At 38.4% G+C, this 24,259-nt stretch overlaps 1 protein-coding gene across 1 annotated transcript in view; it reads left to right on the forward strand.

Annotated features, from left to right (window-relative positions):
* The first annotated feature begins 12,811 nt into the window (after positions 1-12,811).
* Positions 12,812-24,259, forward strand: part of DIPK2B (divergent protein kinase domain 2B) — a 62,686-nt gene continuing 51,238 nt past the window's right edge. The window contains exons 1-2 of the mRNA XM_020996041.2: positions 12,812-13,238; positions 17,146-17,410. Coding sequence (XP_020851700.1) covers positions 13,009-13,238; positions 17,146-17,410 — 495 coding nt within the window. The 5' untranslated portion in view covers positions 12,812-13,008. The remainder of the gene's footprint in view (positions 13,239-17,145; positions 17,411-24,259) is intronic.

A 24,259-nucleotide genomic window follows, 5' to 3' on the forward strand; every position in this document is an offset into this window, starting at 1 on the left:
AGCTGAGAGATGGAGTGTCTTGGTCATGGAATGGCAAGGAGGCCAATCACTGGATCAGAGATTATGTAGGGAATACAAGATGGAGGAAGACTGGAAAGATAGGGGGTGGGTAGGTTATGAATGGCTTTGAATAACCGAGGATTTTATATTTGATCCTGGAGGTGATGGGGAACCACTGGAGTTTATTGAGGATGGAGGTGACCTGGTCAGACTGGCAGCTCAGTGGAAGATGGATTGGAGTGAGGAGAAACGTGTGGCAGGCAGACTAACCAGCAGGCTATTGCAATAGTCCAGGCATGCGGTGATAAAGGTCTGCACCAGAGTATCAGAGCAAAGAGGGGGGCATATTTAAGAAATGTTGCATGGTTCCTCCTGTTGATTTTAATGGTTCCTCCTATTGGTTTTAATTTTTACTTACGACATCACTAATGTGAAAATATGTTTAATAGGAATGTAAATGTATAGCCTGTATCAGATTGTGCGCCATCTTGGGGAGGGTGGGGGGAGAAACAGGGAGAAAAATTTTAAACTCAAAAGCATATGGAGGTGATTATTGATAAATCAAAATAAATTAATAATAATAAAAAAAAAGAAATGTTGCAAAGGTGAAATCAGCAGGCCTTGGTAACAGAATAGATATGGTGGGTGCAAGATAGTGTGGAGTCAAGGAGAAAACCTCGGTTGACTGACAGTAGGGTAGTACCCTCAATAATAATAGCAAAGGGGGGAGGAGAAGGAAGTTTGGAAGAAAGATCCTGAGCTCTGTTTTGGGATATGTTGAGTTGAACCAAAGAAGATGAGCCACACTTGTGCTGGCTATTTTGTGCCCAGGCAACCAGGAAGCTACATCAATGGCATTAGGCCCCCTAAGCCAGCTAAATCTCTAGGATATTTTCAATAACTTAAGGAAGAAAAACCAAATCTAATTTAAATAAGGTGGTGGGGTAGGGCAGGGGATTATATTATTCCCACCCTACCCTACCCCTTGGGATCAAGGTCCTAAATGTCTTTTAGAGGACCTTTTAACACTTAAATGTCTTTAAGGAACAGAAAAACAACCAAACTTTTCTCAATAGAAGGTCTGTAATTGCTCTCAATCACAGAAAAAAAAAGATATAGGTGTTCTCTGGGGACAAACATATATTAAACTGACACATCTTCTCCCAGAGGCATGCTGGAGCTAGCTCATGTTGGTTCTACGGAAGCAATTGTTCAATTTTTGGTGTGAGTTCCTTGAAATCCTGCAAATGCCACAAATCAGGGCTTCATTTATTGTTCTGTTGATTGTATAGACTTAAAAAAGTGATAGAGAAAATGTTAATAAGCAAATTAAATTTTAAAATAGGTCATGCAAATATTTGGGGAGGGGGAGTCAGTTAAATATCTGCCAGCACCCTCTTGCTTCCTTCCAGTTACCAAACCATCACTGGCACCTGTCTGGTCAATTATTTAGGAAAAGAGGTCAAGGGCTTGGCCATCTACAGTCTCTTTTTGTGGCTCTAGGCGTGAAACAACAGTCTCCATAAAGTACCACCTCTTTTCTATTATGATCACACTAATATAAAACATTTACATTTAGCTAACTTACCTTGATTATCAAGGACATATATGTCCAGAAAAAGACATGGACTCATTGTGTAATGAGAATGAAGGACAAGAGAAGTGGTACATGCTTCTACTTGTGAAATATTACGGGAACAAAGGGGGCACCTAGGTGGTGCCATAGTGCACAGAGTGCAGGGCCCGGAGTCAGGAAGATTCATCTTCCTGAGTTCAAATCTGACCTCAGACCTTTGACACTAGCTGTGTGAGCCTAGGCAAGTCACTTAACCCCAAATGCCTAAAAAAAAAAAGTCAAATCTGATCTCAGACGCTTACTAGCTCTGTGACCCTGGGCCTGTCACTTAACCCTGTTTGTCCCAGTTTCCTTGTCTGTAAAATAAGCTGGAGGAGGAAATGGCAAACCACTCCAGTATCTTTGCCAAGAAAACCCTAAATAGAGGCAAGAAGAGTTAGACACAGCTGAAAACAACTGAACAATAACAACAACAAAAGAACAAAGCAAGATTTCCGGAGTACGGGTAGTTGCTATAAGAAGAATGTATGGGGAAACAGATGAGAATCATGTAATATGAGAAGGAAGAGTGGTTTTCACCTACAAGAGAGTGACACCAGGTAAATTACTGATCAACCAAAGTGTCACAACTGATATATTTTAAATTGATTTTTGTGACTTCCCAGTGCATAACAGCAAGCTATTCACATATCATGACCCAGCAGTACAGCATAATGAAAAGAATATAGAGGAGACTAGCAAAGATGTAAGAGGAATCAATACAATTCAACTTTCACCCCGCCACTCCTCCAACTAATACCAAGAAAGAGCACAAGACTTAGTTGTGATCAGGAAATCTAAGGAAAAGTCACATTGAGTCACATTTTTCAACCAATATTCAATCATTTCAGTCATGTTCGACTCTTCGTGATACCATTTGGGATTTTCTTCTCAGAGATACTGGAGCGATTTGCAATTTTCTTCTCCAGCTCATTTTAAAGATGAAAAAACTGAGAAACAGGGTTAAGTGACTGGCCCGGGTTCAAGTGTCTGAGATTTGAACTCAGGAAGTTAGGAAGATAAGCCTTCCTAACATCAAGCCCAGCACTCTATGTACTATGCTACCACCTAGATGCTCTTTCCAGCCAAAACAGAGACCAAAAGAGGTCTGTGGATACTGGAAACAAGGACTAGCCACAGAACCTTCCAGTGCAGGAACTGAATTGAGGACTGCAATTATGAAATAGGTCAAAAAGAATTCCCAGATCCAATAAAAGATGGGCCTGATGCCATACAGAAAATAGGCACAAAAGCCAACTATCAGCTCTGTCACATGTACCTGAGAGCTAACCAGTATCACCTTCTCTGAGTAGCTTGTGGCTACTCAGTGTAGACTGAGAAAGGGGCCTGAACTGAGGGGTTTGTGGAGGAACAAACTAGCAAAGCCTAGTCATGGCCCTGAGGCCATACTCTGAGCAAGGAGCAAGAATAAAAGCGAGTTACATCTATATGTCTTGGATCCTCAAGCAAAGTCTCAGACTGAACACTCAGCCTATTCTGAAGCCTAGAGCCAAGTAACCAGAAGAGGGTGCTCAGACCAAGGGGCAGTCTGAAGTTCTGCTCTGAACTTACAGACCTGGTGGCTAGCTGTTAGGGAAGTGGAGCCAGCAACAGTCTACTGGAGCTCCAAAGAGAGAAAAGCTTACAATTGTGTTGCCCAGAACTGAAATGGTTTCAGGAGCTTGTGAAGCTCAGACTAGGAAGGCAGTGATCAGATTTTGCCCTAGTTTAGACTGCTTTTCCTGCATTGAAATCTTTCAGGTGCCCCTAGTCTAAGCGGTCCCTGAGACCCTAGAAGACAATGCTCACTACTCAGAGGAAGCAGCAGCAAGACCCCAGAGAATGCTAATCGGGACCAAACAAGGCCCCAAAATTCTGACCAGAATTATAGGAGCCAGGCACTAAATCAAATCCCAATAGGACAGTTAAGATTAGCAAAATGAGTAAGACACAAACCCAGAAGAAGAGAATAACGCCAAACATTTACAAAGACTCAGAGGAAAAACACAGCACAGATACAAGCTAAATAGAAACCTGCAAGAGATAAAGATTTTTTTAAACTTAAAGATGATATTATAAATGAGATAAGAAATGAGAGCTGTGGAGGAAAGCTTTAGAAGAATAATTCAAGAGGTACAAAACCATACTTAAGTAATATACTCTTTGAACATTTCAATGAGAGAAGCAAATTTAGTGAATTCATGACACAACTTTTTAAAATTAAAAACAAAGTCAAATACTGAAAAAAATGGAAGAAAATGTAAGTTAACACATTTTTTTAAAAACCCAATTGATGCGGAAAATAGATCAAGGAAAGATAATTTGAGAATCATTGAACTATTTGAGAGTTACGACTGAAGAAGAAGGAAAAAAAAGAGCCTTACCAGCATGCTTCAAAAAGTCATGAAAGAAAACCACCCAGATCTCTTGGAACCAGACAGCAAAATGAAAATGGAAAGAATTTAACAGTCACCCCCCGAAAGAATGCCCAAAATTATGACTTCCAGAAATGTCATAGCCAAAATGTAGAACTTCTGGGTCAAAGAAAAAGTGCTGCAAGCAGCCAGGGGGAAAAAAAGAATTGAAGGAAACTCAGCAAGGATCACATAAGATTTAACAGCTACAATTCTAAAGGAGCAGAGAATTTAGAATATGATGTTCTAAAAGGCAAAAGATATAAGCTTAATCCCAAATACAATTTACCCAGAAAAACTAAGGATAATCCTGTGGGAAAGAGGCTGAAAATGAGCCTTTAATGGAAAACACAATAACATTTGGCAACCATAAAAAAGAAAAAGGGGGGGGGGAGAACAAGAAATCCACTAGTGAAGAAAGGTGGTGGCAGAGTTTGTGGAGCTTATGTTATGTAATCACAGAGTATGCAAGTAGGAGAGAGAGGAAGGGGTTGGGAGTAGGAAATCTTACTTTAACCAACCAGGTCAAAAAAGGGTAGTATATATATAGACTTGCACACGCCTGCTCACACGTGCACACATACACACACGCACATGCAAATATGTCCTGAACTGGGTGAAGAGATACATTTAACTCAGCAGGATAATAGGAGGTAATGGGAAAAAAAGAATGGGCAAAATAAATGTAAAAGTGAATCACTTTCCCCACCCAGGTCAACACAGAGAGACCAGCAAGTCTGTAGACACTGGAGATAGACAAAGGACATACAAAAAATTTTATACAGCTTTTTGAGGTGGTAAAGAATTGGCATCTGAGGGCAAGTACTTTCAATTAGGAAATGGCTGAACACATTATGGCACATGACTTAGCACTTAATACAGTGCCTGACGCACAGTAAGGATTTAATAAATATTTATTGATTGGTTGATGTAAATGCAATGAAATACTATTGAGCTGCAAGAAATGATGAAGGGAATGGGTTCAGGAAAAGTTGGGGAAGACGTGTATGAATTGATACAAAGTGAAATGAGCAGAACCAGAAAAACAATATGTACAATAACATTAATATTGTAAAGATTAAAAAAAACTTTGAAAGACTTGAGAACTTTGATCAATACAAAAAAATCACAAATCCAAAGGATTCATGATGAAATATACTACCTACCTCCTGATAGAGAGCTGAGGAGCTCAGAGTGAAGGTTAAAGCATATTTTTCCTTTTCTTTTTTGAATATAGCTAATTTAGTAATTTCTTTTGCTTGATTATACATATTTGTAACAGGTTTTCTTTTTCTTGCTTTCTCAGTGTGTGAAAGGGGGGAAATGAGAGAAAAAAGAAAAAGGAATTAAAAATTAAATAATTGAATTTTTTAAAAAAACAAAAAATGTCGTGAAATACTAATGTACAATAAGAAATGAAAAAGGAGCTGATTTCAGAGAAACCTGGGAAGATTTTCATGAAGTGATTATGGTGAAGTAAATTATTTATACAATGACAGTAATATTGTAAAGACAAACAATTTTTGAAAGGCTTGGGAACTCTGATTAATGTAATGGCCAACCACAATCCAGAGGACAAATGAAGCAACACACTTCCTTGAGGAGAGGTTCAGAGAGTAGAATGAAATGTGCACCTACATGTATACATATATGGACATGACTGATGCCAAAATTAGTTTTGCTTGACTATACATCATTGTACCAGGGACTTTTCTTTTCTTTCTTTCTCAACTGGTGAAGGGAAAATTAGAAAGGAGAAAAGGTGGGTTTTTGCTTATTGAAAAAATTTTTTTTAATTTATGGGCAACTCAAGCAAGGGAGCTTTGCTTAGCTGTATTAATCCAAAGTGTTCTCAGTGTTTATGCTCATTGAATATTTTCCTATGGCTAGGTAAATCTTCTGTGTATTCAGTAAAAAATTGGGTATATGAGGTGTTCACATCTCCACTGTGAAGGCTTACCAAGTCCTTTTCAGGGCTGCTCATCTACCTTTGGTTTCCACCTGTCATCTAATGCTCACCTGTGCCTCCAAGAAGTTGTAGCATGCACAGCAGCTACATCACAGTAAAACCATCTCAGCATTTAGGCCAAACCAGGTTGAAAGTAACAGACCTCAAACCCTAACTTGGTGGGTTGGGGGGATGTCTACCCCAAAGCTTGTGAAGTCTTTCTTTGGTGAATAGGCAGATGAGAACAATTCCTGGTGAAAAGACCAGAGCAGAGTAGAAACTTTGAAATACAAACACAAGAAAAGAAAGTATAAAAAGATTAATACAAGTATGCAATTGGGATGGACTTTACAAAGATAAATGGGGGAGGAGAAGGAGGAGATGATACAATTGTTGCTTCAGAATCCAAATGTCATCATGAGTGATATAGGAAATCAAATGAGAGAGAGAGAGAGATTGAGGAGACAGAGGGATTGAGAATGGTTTTGTTATATTTTGATAATCTTTAAAAATAAAGGGATGGGGGCAGCTAGGTGGCACAGTGGATAGAGCACCAGCCCAGCAGTCAGGAGGACCTGAGTTCAAATCTGGCCTCAAACACTTGCTAGCCATGTTACCCTAGGCAAGTCACTTAACCCCAATTGCCTAAAAAATAAAAAAAAAGGAATGGGGAAAGGATATATTAGGGAAAATATGGGAGAGGAGTGGTGGGAAGTTACTTCACACACTTGGCATACCTAAACAGAAGTCAATATAAATGAGAAAGTGATGGTCAGAGTAAGCAACATCTGAAACTCACTTTCATTTGAATTAGTCAAAGGAGGGTAGAATGCACACACACACAGAGATTTTGATGTAGAAATACATTCAATAAAACAGGGAAATAGGAGGGGATAGGAGAAAGGAGGCAAAAAGCAGAAGTTTGGATTCAGGGACGTACTAGTCATAAGCAAAAGAAACCTTAAACTTGAAGACATGATTGTGAAGAAGACTTTAAAAGAAAAGAAAGAATGGTTATGAATATGTGAAAAAGAGGGATCGAGAAGTAAATGGAAGAAAAAATATAAGAGAATAGGATGCCCATGAATATGAATGGGATACATTCATCCAATAAAACAGGAGAGAACAGCAAAATGGATTAGAAAGCAGAATCTGACAATATGGTGCTCATAAGAAAAACATTTGAAACTTACTCAGAGTTGAAATAAGGGATTAAAGCAAAATCTACTGTGCCTCAACTGAACTCAAATAAACAGGTAGAGTAATCATGATCTCAGATAAGACAACACCAAAAATAGACTTAATTAAGAGAGTTAAATAGTAAAACTACGTTTTACTCAAAGATACCCTAGATAATTAGTGCTTAACATAAATGCACCAAATGGCATTGTTTCTAAGTGCTCAAAGGAAAACATAAGTTACAGGGGAAAATAGACAGTAAAACTATCATAGTGGGAGACCTCAATTTACCCCTTTAAGGGTTAGATAAATCTAACCCCAAAAATGAGAAAGATGTTAAATACCTGAATAGAATTTTAGAAAAATTAGCTATGAGAGATCTCTGCTGATTGTTGAATGATAATAGAAAGGAATATACATATATCTCAGCTGCGTGTGGTTCCTTTACAAAACTGACCATATTGAGGCATAAAAACTTAATAATCAAATGCAGAATAGGAATATTAAAAAGACTTTTACTGACCACAATGCAATAAAAATTTTATTAAGTAAAGGGTCACTGAAGAAAAGGTTAAAAAGTAACTAGAGACTAAATAATTTAACTCTAAAGAACTGGTGGGTCAAATTTAAAGAATCATGCTTACTAGCTGTGTGACCCTGGGCAAGTCACTTAACTCTGACTGCCTCACCCACTCCCCCAAAAAAAGCAAATATAAAGAATCATAGAAACAATTGATAATTGTATTACAGATGATGACAAAAATGAGATGATATAAAAAAAATTTGATGAAGCCAAAACAGTCCTTAGGGGAAAATGTATGTTTCTAAATACCTTCATCAATTAAAAAAAAAAAGGTTAGCTTAATGAATTAGATATGCAACTAAAAAAATAGAGAACCAACAAATTTAAAACCTCAATTTAATATCAAAATAGAAATACTTAAAAATAAAAAAGAGATTAACAAAATTGAAAGCAAAAAAATTAATAAATAAAACTGAGAGCTAAATTATTGGGGGGAATAATAGAATAGATAACCTATTAGATAATTTGCTTTAAAAAAAAAGAAAGATGAAAACAAATCAGTAGTATGAAAAATGGAAAAGGAGAAATATCAAATAAAGAAGAAAAAAGTATTATTAGAAATTATTTTGCTCAATTATATGCCAATAAAACCAACAACTTAAATGAAATAGATAAATATTTACAAAAATACAAAATGTTCAGATTAACAGAACAAAAAATAGAAAATTATAACAACCAAATTTCAGAAAAAGAAATTGAGCAAGCCAAAAGTGAACTCCCAAAGAAAAAACTTGAGACTAAATGGATTTGAAACTGAGTACTATTTTAAAAAAAAATCCAAAGAACAATTAATTCCAGTATTACACAATTTTTTTGTAAAAACAGTAAATGAAGAGAGTCTATCAAATTCCTTCTATGATACAAATATAGTCTTGAAACTTGAGAGAGTCAAAAATAGAGAAAGAAAACTATAGACTAACATCCCTAATGAACATTGAGGCAAAAATTTTAAATAAAATATGATCAAAGACTGCTGCAATATATCATGAAAATATATAACACTAAAACCTGGTTGAATTTATAATCAGAATGTAGAGTTGGTTTAACAACAGGAAAATGAGGAGGAGGAGAAGGATAGCATTTACGTAGTGCTTTAAAATTTGCGAAGGCCTTTACACTTGATTTTCACAAGATCCTTGGAATGTAAGAGCTGTTATTATCTCCATATTACAGATGAGGAAAGTAAAGTGGGCAGAGATTAAGTGATTTGTCCAGGGACACACAGCTAGGAGGTCTTCCTGATTCCAGATCCAATACTCTATCCATTCTGCCACCTAGCTGCCTCTATAAACATAATTAGCCATATTAATAACAAGAGGAACAAAAATTATATTGTATCCGTGGATGCAGAAAAAGTTTTTGACAAACACAAATTAATTTATTTTAACAATACTAGAAAACAGAAATACATGGACCTTTCCGCAACATGGTAAATAGCATCTACATAAAACCAAGAGCCAGTATTAAATGAAATGGGGATAAATTAGAGTCCTTTCTAATAAAATTGGGGTAAAACAAAGTTGTCCATTGTCACCACCACTATTTGATACAGGGCCAGCAATTCTAGCTAGAGCAATCATAATGAAACTAAGGAAATAGAGGTAAGCGAAGAAGAAAAAAATATTGTAGATCTCTTTTAAAATAAATTTTCATTGTCTTTTTTTAGTGTCCAAAATTTTCCGCTATGATCCTCCCCCTTCCAGAGACATCCCATATAAAGTATAATATTTTTAAAGGAAAAATTAGCAAAACTTATTAATATTTTGAAAAGTGTGAAAATGTGTCCCATATTGTGGATCTCATCTCTGCAAAGGAGTTGGGTGGAAGAGTGGAGTCTTCTCATATCTCTTCTTTTGAGCCATGCTTGTTATTTCTAATTTCACAACATTAATTTTTGATTTTTTTGTTGTTCTTTCCATTTATATTATTGTAGTGATTTTGCATATTATTTTCTCTACTCTGCTTACTTTACTGCATCAGTTCATGTAGATCATCCCACGCTTTTCTGTAATCATTACATTGATCCCTTCTTACAGCACTACATTCATATACCACAATTTGTCTATCCATTCCTCAATCAATTGGCCTTTATTTTGTTTGTTTCCAATTCTTAGCCATTGCAATGGCTGTTGCTATCTTACTGCATACAGAGACTTTCTTCTTCTTCATAGTCTGCTGGAGGAATAAGCCTGGTTGTATAATCTCTGGGATAAAGCATATGGACAGTTTAGTCACTTAATTTGCATAATTCCAAATTTCTTTCCAGAATGATTGAACCGATTCACAGCTCCACCAATAATGTACCTATCTTCAGACCCTCCAATATTTACTAGTCTAACTTTTGTCAATTTGTCAATTTGCAGTATGTGAGATGAAACCTCAGGGTTGTTGTGATTTACATTTCTTATTTTATTAGTGATTTGGAGCATTTTTTTAGATTTTTTTTCCAGTCTATATGATGGTATGTGCTTAGAGAACCCTAGAGAGCCAAATAAAATTAATTGAAACAATAACTTCAGCACACTTGCAGGATATAAAATAAATCCATATAAATAACACAATTACAGAACACTGTTTACAGAAATAAAGACAAATCCAAATAATTGAGAAATTATTGTTTATATGTAGACCAAGCTAATATAACAAAAATTACAATACTACCTAAATTACTTTACTTATTCAACACCATACCAATCAAACTACCAAAGAATTACTTTACAGAGCTAGAAAAAAATAATGATGAAATTAATCGGAGGAACAAAATGTCAAGAACTTCAAGCGAAATTAGGAAAACAAAGCATGCAGAACAGGAAGCTAGCAGAACCAGATTTGAAATGATACTAAAAAGCAGTAATCATTAAATCAAGTTAGTACTGGTTTAAAAAACAAAGTTTAATCAGTGAATCAGATTAGGTACACAAAATACAGAAGCAAATGAACCTAGCAGCCCAAGAGTAGAAGGAAAACCATTAACTCCCTAGTGTGCTCAAAAGAGATTACAGAAGGAGGAAAAGGTCCTATATATACACAAATACTTATGGCAATTGTTTTTGTAGTGGCAAAGAATTGTAAACTAAGGGAATGTCCATTAATTGGGAAAAGGCTTAACAAATTATGGTATGTGAATGCAAAGGAATAGCATTTTGCTTTAAGGAATGATGAAAGAAACAATTCAAAAGAAACCTGGGAAAACATACAAACAATATGCAGAATTGAGAAAATAATTTATTATAACAATAATACTATAAAAAGTGATCAATTTTCAATGACTTAAGAATTCCAGTCAATGCAATGATTAACCGTGATTACAGAGGACTAATGATGAAAAATGCTACTCATTGTCAGACAGACATATGTGGTGGACTAATATGTAGAAGGAGACACAGATTTTTTGACATGGCCAAAATGGGATTTTTTTTTCTTATATATATTTTGCTATGAGAGTTCATTTGAGTTTTTTTATAGTAGGAGAGGAAAGATGAAAGAGAGAAAAAACAAATGCTTTATCATTGAACAAAATAAAATTGAGGAAGGAAAGAAAATAAATATTTATAGAGGACCTACTCAGTGTCAGGCACTATACTAAGTGCTTTGTACAAATATTATCTCATTAATCCACTTAAATCTTGTGTCTTTTAAAAATGATTTCTTAATTGTGTCATGGTCTGAAAAGGATGTGTTTAGCATTTTTGCCTTTTTACATTATTTGCATTTTCTCTGTGTTCTAACACATTGGCAATTTTTTGCAAATGTTCATGTGCTGCCATGAAATATGTATGTTCTTTTGTGGCTCCATTTAGAAGGCTTGTAGTTCTGTTTTCCTTAGCAAAAAGACAACATTTTAAAAAGATGCTGCCCTACCAAATCATAATCTCTAAGCTACATGGAACTGAATGTTTTCAAAATACTAATATATAGTAATCGAAACAGAAATTATATGAAACAGGATGTAATACATATCATACCTGTCATCCTGTCTCCTAATAGAGTTGTATTTAGGATAATTTTAGTGAACCTATGGAAAAGGAATCTCTGTCCTGATGCTTTGTTGGTGTTCAGTGGTGTCTGACTCTTCATAACCCCACAGACCACAGCACACCAATACTGTCCATGGGGTTTTCTTAGCAAAGATACTGAAATGGTTTGCCATTTCCTTCTCCAGTGGATTAAGGCAAACAGATTAAGTGACTTGCCCAGGGACACACAGCTAGGAAGCTTCTGAGACTGGATTTGAGCTCAGGTCTTCCTAACTCCAGGCCCAGGGCTCTATTCACTGAAACATCTGGCTGCCTCCTGATGCTTTACTGAACTATAAAGAATAGTTATTTTATCTACCCATACAATAGGTAAAAGAATATGATCATCATATTAAAGAATAAAGGCAAAATTGCAACTTGTCCCGGAACAATTTCTACCTGAACTTCACCAAACAAGAGGAGAGGAATAATTTTTCAATAATAATGATAACAACAATAATAATAGTAATAATAATAACTCCCATTTCTTGCCCTAAGATTTGCAAAACACTTTATATGCTTTAAGACTGACAACATCCTATGAGATGGGTGCTATTAGCACCCTATCTTACAGATAAGGACACCTACTAGTGTCAGGTCGAGTAGGACACCCAGGGTCACACAGCTAGTAAACTTCTTAGGTGGGTTTGAACCCCTATCTTCATGATTCCAATACCGTGTACATTCTGAACCACTACACGGGTTGTTTTTTTTTTCTTTTCTCAAAATCCTTCTGATCCTGACAATCTCATGGTTAAATCCAGGGCTTGCCTCTTTAAATCGTTGTGAAATATCCTCCGGGAAATCAAGGGACTTCTTCCTGCTGGAGAGCTCAGAAGGTCACAAGCCCTGTACGCATTCTTCCTGCTCCATCAGGATATCCTGCAATTTCATTTCAGGCTCTGTGGATGAGCCCTGACCATTGTGTTTCCCAAGTCTGTAGAAGGGAGGGTCAGCAGAAGTCAAAGCAGCTGCACCAAGCAGAGGAAAAAGTAACTATGGAAACCTGTGTTATCAGCATCCTCCATGTATTTCCTCACCTCCTCCCCAGTCCTCCAGCCCAACCCCTTGAGAGCCAAGCTCCTTCCCACCCAAACCCCCAAACCTAGAAACTCATCCGCAGGACTGGGATGGCATCTGATCCCTTAATTCAAGTGACTTTGGGTCAGTTCACCGTTCTGCCCTAAGGTTCAGCCAACCTAAAGCTGGGTAAGCAGCAGACAGCCTCAAGGCAGGACGCCCAGTCTCGGTAGATGGAGTCTTTGATTAGCTGTCCCTTGGGTTCTCCCTGTCTAGGTTTGTTGACCCTGCTGCAGTTTGTGACCCTGAGCTGCATATCTTCTTCTGAAGCTCTCATTGCTCCGTCGTTGGTGCCCCGGGTCAAATCTAGCTACAATTTTGGCCGGACTTTCCTGGGACTCGATAAATGCAACGCCTGCATCGGGACATCCATTTGTAAGAAGTTCTTTAAAGAAGAAATCAGGTCAGAAATTCAGTCAAATAATTCTGAAATGGAGAAAAAAACCCTGTATTCCCAAGACCTTTGCTAAAGACAAAGCAGTATGGAATTTATGGGCTAGAGTTGTTTTAATCCCTTTTAATCATCCTATCAATGGTTTGGAAAATAAGGGGGAACTGAGCCAGATTTTAGCCTTCAATATGACATTTAAAGTTGGGGGTGGGGAGGATGTTTAAGCAGAGATTTAAACATTTCCTTTCTATAAATAGGCCTGCCTGGGACAGCTATAACACTGCTTTGTATAGAGCCATAGCCCAGTAGTTGAGCTCATGACAGAATTATTTTCTAACACCGGGAAGTTTCCCATTCCGAGATGTGGCCCATAGCAGTGAGAAGACCTAGTCCATGCTAAGTTTTTTTATACACGGGACACTGACTGCTAGAAACAGGTGGACTGCAATGCTTTCCTATGGTTCAGTTTCTTCCCCAGATAAATGACCTAAGGTCTTTAAAAACTCCTGAGTGAAAATTCTCGCCTTTCTTTCGTCTTCTCCTACAGTTAAGGCTGGCCTCTTCTAGTTGATGCTGGGCAAAAATACAGAACGATAGCCAGGGTTTCCTCTTTAAGATTTAAGTTGCCATAAAACAACCAGTTTCCACTCATGTCTGTGATAAAAATGTGCAGACGGACTAGCACACAGTCTTGCCTGGATCCATCTCTAACAAGATTTAAAAGGCTTTTGGTGCCCATTGGGAATAATTGACAAATTGCTGGATGATCTTTTTACCTCAAATTCCTGGCACATACTAGGCACTTAAATATTCTTATTGACTAATCATTTTAAAAGAAAGAACTTTCTGTAAATGTGGCATAGCAGAGAGCCCAAAATTTGGAATCAGAGGACCTGGATGCATCAATCAGTCAACAGGCATTTGCCAGCTATTATGTGCCAGGAATTGTGCTAGTTGCTAGGCATACAATGACAAAAAATGACAAGATCCTTACTCATAGTGACTTATAGCCTAATGGATATAAAATATATGTAGCATACATAAAAAGTCAATAAATACACATAAATGTATACACACGTGTACAAAATAATTAAATAGAAGGTTCTTCTAACTTTCCTTCTCTGGATTTCCTCATCTCCAAAATGAGAGCTCTAAGGTCTTTTCTAGATCTGATATTCTGTGATTCTGTATCATCTGAAGTGTTCCCAGGGGCTGACAGAATCTACCCAAATTTGACAGATATGAATAATATGCATATATAAGAGGCAGAGGCATGCCAGTAAAGGTTTAACAATGGGCTGTAAGGAGGGGTGTGTGTGCCAAAGACACTTTTCAGCTTATCTAGATTACTATCATTTTCTCCATCACTTTCTTAAATCTAGACAATCAATAAAAAGTCAGATAATCGATAAAATAAGAAATCAATGCTACAAATCGATTTTTAGCATTTTCTGATTTCTGACTTGTAAATGCTCTAGCACTGCAAAATTTAACAATAGGCTCCCCTTTAGCTAGTTCAGTCTGGCTCCAGCACACCCCTAAATAGCTGTATTTGGGAGGAAAGGAGCATATTAGTGCTACTTCATGCAGTGCTATAACATTTCAGAGAACCAGGACTAGATATTCCTGGCCTTGAGATCCGAAACTGGATGAGCCCTTGACATTGACTTCCATACCGACATGCTCATCTTAAACTACTTTCCACTAAGCTCAGAATAAATGTCTTAACCACACCTGTGGCAGAGGTGAGACTGTGTTCCCTCTTCCCCACCTCTCAGTCTCTCCCACACTACCTTGGAGTGTGAACTCTTTTTGCCAAGGCAGACTGGGGATCTTTTTAAAAATATATATATTTTTTATTCATTTTAAGCTTAAACACAAAATGAGGGGGGGAAAAGAACATTTCTATGTACACAGCAGAACATAAAAGAGGATTCAATATAAAACAATAAATTTCTATTTTAAACTGTTTACTTTTTTAAAAAATCTATGTAATAAATACTACACATTGTTTTTGAAGCTACCCAGCTTTTCTGTGCTTCCTTCTAGGTTTTCTCTTGTTCTCTGCTGTTCATTTTTTATTTTATTTTATTTCTTCCTCCCTACACTTCCCCCACCTCAAGGCTACAATTACACACACACACACACACACACACACACACACATATATATATGCACGCATACATGCATACGTAAAACCATACTATTCATATTTCAATTTGGTAGTTCTTTCTCTGGAGGTAGATGGCATCTTCCTTCATAGGTCCAAGTCTTTCCATGTTTTTCTAAATCAACCAGCTCATCATTTCTTATATAACAGTAGTATTCCATCACAATCATCTACCACAGGTAGGTATAAGATGATATCTCAAAGTTGTTTTAATTTACATTTCTCTAATCAATAATGATTTAGAGCATTTTTTCATATGCTTATATATAGTTTTGAATTCTTCGTCAAAAAACTGCCTGTTCATATCCCTTGACCATTTATCAGTTGGGGTATGGCTCATTCTAATAAATTTGACAAAGTTCTTTATATATTTGAGGAATGAGACCTTTATCAAAGATATTCTCTATGAAAGTTTTTCCCCCATTTTTCTGCTTGCCTTATAATCTTGGCTACATTGGTTTTATTTATACAAGAACTTTTAAATATAATTGAAATTATCCATTTTAAACCTCAACAATGCTGTCTTTCTCTTGTTTATATGTATATTATTCTCCTATTCATGAATCAGATGGGTAATATGTTTCATGTTCTTCTAATTTTCTTGTGATATCTCCCTTTATGCTCAATTTATGTATCCATTTTGACCTTATCTTGGTATATAGTTTAATATATTAGTCTATGCCCAATTCCCACCAGACTGCTTCTCAGCTTTCCAAATAATTTTTACCTAATAATGAATTCTTATTCCCCAAAACTTAAATCTTTACATTTGTCAAATGTAGTTACTATAGTCCTTTGCTACTGTGTATTGTATGTCTACTCTGTTCCATTGATCTACCTTTCTATTTCTTAGGCAGTACTAAATAGTTTTCATATATACATAATACATAATACAGTTTAAAGTTTGGTACTGCTGAATCTTTTTCCTTTGAATTTTTTTCCTTAGTTTCTTTGGGGACCCCCAGGGGTCCACAGACCACACTGTACCCCCCCCCAGCTCAATTTGACATTTTAACATTCTAGGATTCTGTGACCAGTGTCCTAAAATCTGTTCAAGATAGGGTAATTTTTGTTTCTTATCATCCTCTTTCCTCTTCCAGTTCCTGATGCCCTATTTAGGGACTTACCTGTAAACACAGAGATCTCTACCCTTTCCCCGCCTCGCTTCAAAAAGCTCGAGATTTCAAGGAAATGAAAAATAACCCTTTTTTGCAGAGGTCTTAGGGACTCTAGAGATGAAGGATCTTATTGATTAAAGCAGGAAGGGACCGTACAATTCTGTGGGCCATTTTACAGAAAAGGAAGCTGGGGTCAAGAGAGGTGACATTATTTCTCCAAGATTTCACAGCTGGTGAGTGACCAAGTCAGGATCCAGTCCAAGCCTGTCTAGCTTCAGATTCAGACGGGACCAGATAAAGTTTCATTCTCTACTGTCTCCTCTTTCTTTCATCCTCTTCTTTCCTTCAGTATATTTGGTTTTGGGTAGACTTATTTTAATCTAGCATTAATCCCACCTCTTACAGCATCCAACTTCCAAGCTAATGTGATGGTGGACAAACCTCTTCATCTCTATCTGTGAAGCTAAAGTGGGGGATGAGAGGGTCCCTTCTAGCTCTCTTAATTTCTAAAAGGATAATGATGCCCTTCCCCCCCCATTCACCCCTTCCCCCCTCTGATTGGTTGGTCCCCTCCCCCCACCTCACATGCATCCAATTGGCCAGTCCTAAAAAGGAATCTCTTTTTTTGCAGGTTTGACAACTGGCTTGCTTCCCACCTCAAACTCCCTCCTGATTACTACTCCACTTACCCTGCAAACTACTCAGATGATGCCAAAAGTTGGCGCCCAGTGGAGATTTCCAGGCTAATAAGTAAATACCAAAATGAACTTTCTGATAGGAGAATCTGTGCATCAGTTTCTGGTTCAAAGAACTGCAGTATTGAGAGAGTCCTGAGGAAAACAGAGAGAGTGCAAAAATGGCTGAAGGCCAAGCGCCTCACTCCAGACCTGGTGGAGGTAAGTGGTGAGCTAGTTCTTAGGGAACCCCCTGCATCCAAGTGCCTATGGTAAATGCCAAGGGAATCCTCTCTGCACGACGTCCCCAAAGCTGTCTCATGCTCATGCAGTATGGGCATGTGTCTGTGAAGCTCTTGTGTCAGAAATGTTGTCCATCTGAATCATCCAATGAGCATTTATTAAGCACTTACTATATACACTGTGCTAAGTGCTAGGGATACAAAGAAAGGTAAAAGATAGTTCCTGCCCTCAAGGAGCTTACAATTTAATGAGGGAGACAACATTTGAACAACTATGTACAGACAAACCATATGCAGGATAAACTGGAACTCATTTCAGAGGGAAAGTGCTAGAATTAAGAGGGCTAGGGAATGGCTTTCTGTAGGAGATAGAATTTTATCTGAGACTTGAAGAAGATCCGGGAAGACAAGAGGTAGCGATGAGAAGGGAAAGCTTTCCAAGCATCACGGGAGACAGAGAAAACACTGGAGTAGGGTGGGTGTATTCATCTATATAAAGCACATTTCTCATCTCAATATCCAAAACACTGAACATGCATGCTCACTCTCTCTCTCTCTCTCTCTCTCTCTCTCTCTCTCTCTCTCTCTCTCTCTCTCTCTCCTAACTTGGAAGACATTGGTTCTATCCTTGACTCTACCATTACTGGCCTGTGACTCTGAGAGGCAAATATAGGCAGTAAAATAAAGTGCTCTGCCTAGAATCAGGAAGACCTGAGTTGAAACCTCATCTCAAACATTTAATTAGCTGTGTGATGTTAGGCAAATCACTTAACCTCAGTTTGCCTCAGTTTCCTCAACTATAAAGCAGAAATGATAGGCTGTTGTCAGGATCAAATGAGATATTTATAAAAAGCACTTAGCACAGTGTCTGGCACATTGATAAGTACTACATAGATGCTAGTTACCATCGTTATTATTATTCTGTGTATCTAAGGCAGTGGTCACTAAACTGAGGACTACAAAATGACCCCAAAGGAGGGTGGTCAAGTGACCAACCAATGAAAGGGAGGGAAGATCCCACCATCTCCAATATTCTTCCCACTAAGGTGGAGTAGCTGGAGCTTTTCTCCAGGGCTTCAACATTCAGAGAGGGGTGAAAAGTTTTAAATAAAAAATTTTAAATGGTTTTTAACTTGCTATGTTTACATTTAGCCAACACTTTTCACTCTTTCATCAGCAGAAACAACTGAATTTAACACCTAGTTAACAAGAATAATTAAACTAGAAAACTACCAGATGGCCTGATTGAACTTCTGCAGGCCTCCCCCCCCCCCACCCTCCCTGTCCATTCACTCCTACCTCCAAGGCTCTCCAACAGCATTCTCAAGGTGTCCCAAGGTCCCTATCTGTCCCCTGCCACTCACCTCCCACCCTTCCAATTTCAAGATTTACTACTTCCATGGGTGACCAGCATTTGGAGCTCAATACCCTACTCTCTTTCCTTTCCTCTCAACTAAATTTGCTTTAATGTTTTTGTGTGTGTGCAAGAAATACAAGAAGTAATTAAGATGAATTTAGTTGAATAGGAGGAGTCAGGAGCATCTTCTCAGTGGTGGAGAGGTCGCAGAACACTGGTCTCATGAGAGATGGGAAGACCTCCATTCAAATTCTGCCTTTGACACATACTGGCCATGTTACCCTGGGCCTGTCAAAGAAGGTACAGAACTTTTCGTCCACCTGTGAAATTAAAGGCCCAGTCCATATTATTTTTGCATCATGAATTTCAAACTTGTTATAAAGATAAACTTCTTATGCTGCTTTCTTGGGCACCAGGATTGCTGGATACTGCTCTGGTACTGCTTTAACTCATGAGGATAGTCCTGAGTGAAAAGGCCTTCAGGCACAGGACTAGAACCTTTCTGCCCATCAAAACCTACCTGTTCTATTCCATTCCCTAGGGCATTACCTGGCTCAAGTGAAAAACTAATTCATCCTAATGGCTGGTGATTATTTAACTGCCAGTTCTGAGAGAGACAGAGACAGCCACAAAGAGACAGAGAGAGAGAGAGAGAGAGAGAGAGGGAGAGAGGCAGAGAGTTAGATACAGAGAGAGAGAGAGAGAGAGAGAGAGAGAGAGAGCGAGAGCTTGTTTGTGGCTAGATATCTGTATGTATATTTTGAGATACATAGATATCTAGGTAGATACAGATATATCTATATAGATATATACCTAGATTTATACACACAGATATGTATGTGTCTACATGCACACTCACACACAAATATATGGTCCCTTCATATATACTCCAAATCAATAGTTCTCAAACTTCGCATCTCCAGGGGACCCTTTTATACTCCTAAAAATTGAGGATGCCCCTTCCCAAAGAGCTCTGGTTTATGTGGGTTATATCTCTCAATATTTATCATATTAGAAATTAAAATGTATTAGTTTTATAATAAAAATGGTTTTGACCCCACAGATTCCATGAAAAGATCTCAAGGACTCCTGGGTATCCCTGGATCATATTTAGAAAACTGCTACCCTAAATTAAAGGAATAGATTTGGGTGGGAATTTTGAAAGTTAGGGAAGTATCTTGAGACAAGTGAGCCCTTCCCCCCAGTCACACCATGTAGCTGGCTGCTAGTATGGGGCCCTAGGGATCCCTTCCCAGCGAGCTCCTGGGAGATTCCGAGGTTGCTCTGCCTTATGTCTTCCTGAGCCACATTCTTTAGCTCCCCAGAAATGTGTTGGCCACTACCCTGAGCCTTTTTGCCAGGGTATGCAAGGATCCAAGGGCTTTGTTCAGTATTCCATCTCTAGAGGACTGGTAAGAGTCCCCAAGCAGAGGAGAGAGGAGAAAAAACAGGAAAATGAAAGGAAGATGCAGGGAGGAGGGATAGGACATAACTATGTAGACAGGGTCACAACTGTCAATTCTGCTTATAAAGAAATAAGGCTAACTTGGAAGAAAGCTTCCACCCTCATCATCAGAGGCCTAGTCTGAGTTAGGGGATTGCCTTTCCACCCTTTCCAGTATGGGTAGAATACTGTTTTGTTTTGTTTTGTTTTTTAAACCAAGGATGGCTTTCTTTCAAGTGAATGGGACACCTACTGAGCCAGAAGCAAAATACAGCAAGGGTGACTGCCAAGGAGAGGAGGGGACCAGGAACTAAAACAAGGATGGGAGGAAAACAAACAAACAATATGAAACATTATTTTAAGTGTGCTTGTAAAAACAAGCATCGTTCCCCCTCTCCCCCATCACTACCACTTTACCTCTAAAAGGGCTATGTCATAATGCCTGAATATGCTGGAGAAAGAAATGCTAACCAACACCCATAACCCCAGCTTAGTGCAGCACACGACATGTAATGGTCTTCTTACAAAACCATTTAAAAAAAAAAGAAAAGAAAAAAAAAGACTTCCTCTCCAGTAATCCCAGCTGCAGAGGGTCCTTGATCACACCTCCCAGTGATCAGGCAGGGGAAGAAATATTTCTTAATCATGTTTTCCCCTGCCTTCCCCTAAACTACATGACGTTGTACACCGAGAATTATTTCTTCCATCAGTCCAAGACTGGTAGCTCCTCAGCCGTCAGAGCCTCTGCACCCACAAGATGGCAGTATGGAGTTTTTCAAGCTTGGCACCAGAGACGCCAGCATTTCAGTTTCCCACATCACGTTTCTTTTTTAAAGTGGATGGAATACGGAAAATAATTAAATTAACCAAAAAGTACATTCATTGTTTAATTCAAATATGAGTTTATGAGCAAATATTATGACATTTAGATGTAACTGGTAAACAAATTACTCTCCATTCATTGGGGGGAGGAAGGAGAAGGGAATGGGGTTGGGCAGGGAGGTCCCTGTGATTTCATGGATGAAAGGAACTCCCTTAGAAATTTTCTATTACTTGAAGGTCTGCAACTTACCCACCAACTAATAGCCTTAGAAAAGCCTTAGAAAGTTGCCTGAGGCACTGAGATGTTAAGTGCCTTGCCTCAGGTCACAGAGCTAATTAGGTTTCTGAGGCAGAAATTTAACCCAGGCCTTCTTGAGTCCAAGGCTGACTCAAGACTATTCATTGGATTGAGCTCCCTCTCTCATTCGCTGTATTTCTTTCACAATTTCAGAGTTAGTTTTTCTGAAAATAATGATTTTGACAGGCAGCATCACCTAGTGGATGGAGATCCAGCCTTGGAGTCAGGAAGACCTGGGTTTAAATCTTGCTTCTAATACATGCTAGCTCATTGATTAAGGACAAGTCATTTAACACTCAGGGTCCCCAGGCATTCTCTAAGACTCTTTAGAAATTTCAGGAGCACCGGCCCTGAAGTCAGGAGGATCTGAATTCAAATATGACCTCAGACCAAACACTTGACACTTACTACTTGTGTGACCCTGGGCAAGTCACTTAACCCCAATTGCCAAAAAAAAAACCCCAAAAAAACAAAAAAAAAGAAATTACAGGGGAATCGAGAGACTCGTTTTAAAATACTAGGCATTTTAAAAGACTAGTTTATCCTTTAGCAAAAGGGTGGGGGAATATCTTAAGGGTTTTTTTCTTTCTTATTTTTCAAACTCCTCTTATGTGTAGGACTAAGATGAAATGGCCCTGTCAGAGCAAAGGAGTAGCAGAAACAGCTAAAACATTGTTTAGAAATCACGTTTGGCAAAACTCTCTCTTGGTCAAATCGTTCATTCTAGGCAGAAACAATGCACATGAAGGGGAGCTATGATGAAAATTCTATAAGGGTATGACTGCAAAGCTATGCTATAGATTTTGCACTTGAGGCTTTGTAGTCACATCACACACACACACACACACACACACACACACACACAACTCCAACTTAATTTCTACTCGGAATCACAGCATTTTTTTTTTAGAGCTGAAACTATTGAAAGCCTTTTCTTGGCCTGTGTTCATTGGAAGAGGTTTCGCTAAAAGGGTCAAAGTACTGCCCATTTGTTTTATCTTTCAGGCCACAAAATCATAGAAATTAGAGCTCATTTAGCTCCTAAAACTGATGCCTAAATTATACTTGATAGAGCTTTGGAAAAGAAAGAAGACAATGGAAGGCATTGAGAATTTGAAGGGGGCAGGTAGAAAGGAAAGGAGGTAGAGAGAAGCCTGAAGGGAAGACAGAATAAGACCTATCATGACAACAACAGCTTATATGGATAGCTAGCTTTATAGTTTATAGAGCACTTTCCATGCAACAACTCGTAGTTAGTGCAAGTATTCTTCCCATTTGATGAAAAAACTAAAATTAAGAGAGGTGGAAATGATTTCCTCAAAATCAACAACCCAAGTCTCTTGCCTCTCTGGCCAGTGTTCTCTCACACTAAGTAACAGTGCTTCCATCCGTTAGCTCTTCTCTCAAAACACTTCACACACCATATGACTATTTAAGCTTTTCTTTGGGGGTAGGTGGGAAGTCAGTCCATTTATCCCAGCCTGAAATAGTGGGTAGAGTTCTAGATTTGGAGTCTGGAAGAACTGGGTTCATATCCCACCTCTGACATTTACCGTGAGACCATAGGCAAGTTACAACCTTTCTGATCTCTCAGGTAACTCTCGGAGACTAGAAGTTCCCATTTATTCCGTAAATAAGTCAACAGGCACAAAGGGATTATGGATTGAATGAAAATTACCTGCTTAAAAGTCATGGCCATTCTATCCACTGGACCATATTTGGATTCTAAAACTATTTCAAGAACCGCACAAGTGATGTCAAGGCCTGTCTTCTTCTTGTTGTTCATCCTTAAGAGGACCATGACAGAGAGAAGGTGATGTCATGACTTGCAAGTGAATTGGATTTAAGTGAGGGAGGGTTGTGCAAAGTACCAGCCTCACTCCCTCCTTTGGTTCCTGTGGCAAGATATAGATCAGGATGACTGGAGATGGCCCTAGATGCAGTAAGAGACTTGGCCTTTTTAAGCTAAGGTCTATCCTGGGGCTGTTTATCTGAGACAACACCCATTCAGTGATTCAGGCTAGGTCCCAGCTAGGAATGACCTCTTTTACCTAGTCAAAAAAAAAAATCAATCTGGGAAGGGAAGACCCTCAGAGTTTCTGGCCAAAATAGAAACAATTGCTATTTACACTCACCCTGAGCCTATCACCATTTTACAGACAGGCAAACTGAAGTAAATAAAGTTTAAATGACTTGCCCAGGGTCACACAGCTAGTAAGTATCTGAGGTGGGATAGGAACTCAGGTCTTTCTCACTGCATGCCCAGCATTCTATCCATTGTGTCACCAGCTGCCTCAGAAACTCATACATTTTCAGTAAAGTTGTAAAACGGTCCCAGACTATGGAAAACAACATGGAATTATGCTAAGAAAGTGACTTACATGCTCAAATCCTTTCATAACCTGCACCCCAACTTGCTTTCCACTCTTAAACTTTTCACCTGTACCCCCTCACCATATACTCTTCCATCAAAGACATTGGCCCCATGGCTGTTCTGAGAAACAGACACTCCATCTCCTGGCTCCGCGTATTTTGTCTGGCTGTACTCCATTCCTGGAATGCTCTCTCTCCTCAGCAACACTTACTGCCTTCTCTGACTTCCTTCAAGTCCCAACTAAAATCCCACCTTTTGAAAGAAGCCTTTCAAGGCAGCTAGATGGTACAGTGGATAGAGCACTGGCCCTGAAGTCAGGAGTTCAAATACGGCCCCAGACACATAACACTCACTAGCTGTGTGACTCTGGGCAGGTCACTTAACCCCGATTGCCTCATTAAATAAATAAATAAATAAATAGGGTAAAAAAAAAAAGAAGCCTTTCCCTATTCCTCTTAATTCTATCTCTCCCAGAAAGCCTGTCACAAAACTGAACATTGCCACTGTTCAAGTAACTTTCTTTGATTAAGGCAT

Source organism: Phascolarctos cinereus, unplaced genomic scaffold, assembly GCF_003287225.1.
Source record: "Phascolarctos cinereus isolate Bilbo 61053 unplaced genomic scaffold, phaCin_HiC Scaffold_726;HRSCAF=1367, whole genome shotgun sequence".
In the NCBI taxonomy this organism is placed as follows: Eukaryota; Metazoa; Chordata; class Mammalia; order Diprotodontia; family Phascolarctidae; genus Phascolarctos; species Phascolarctos cinereus.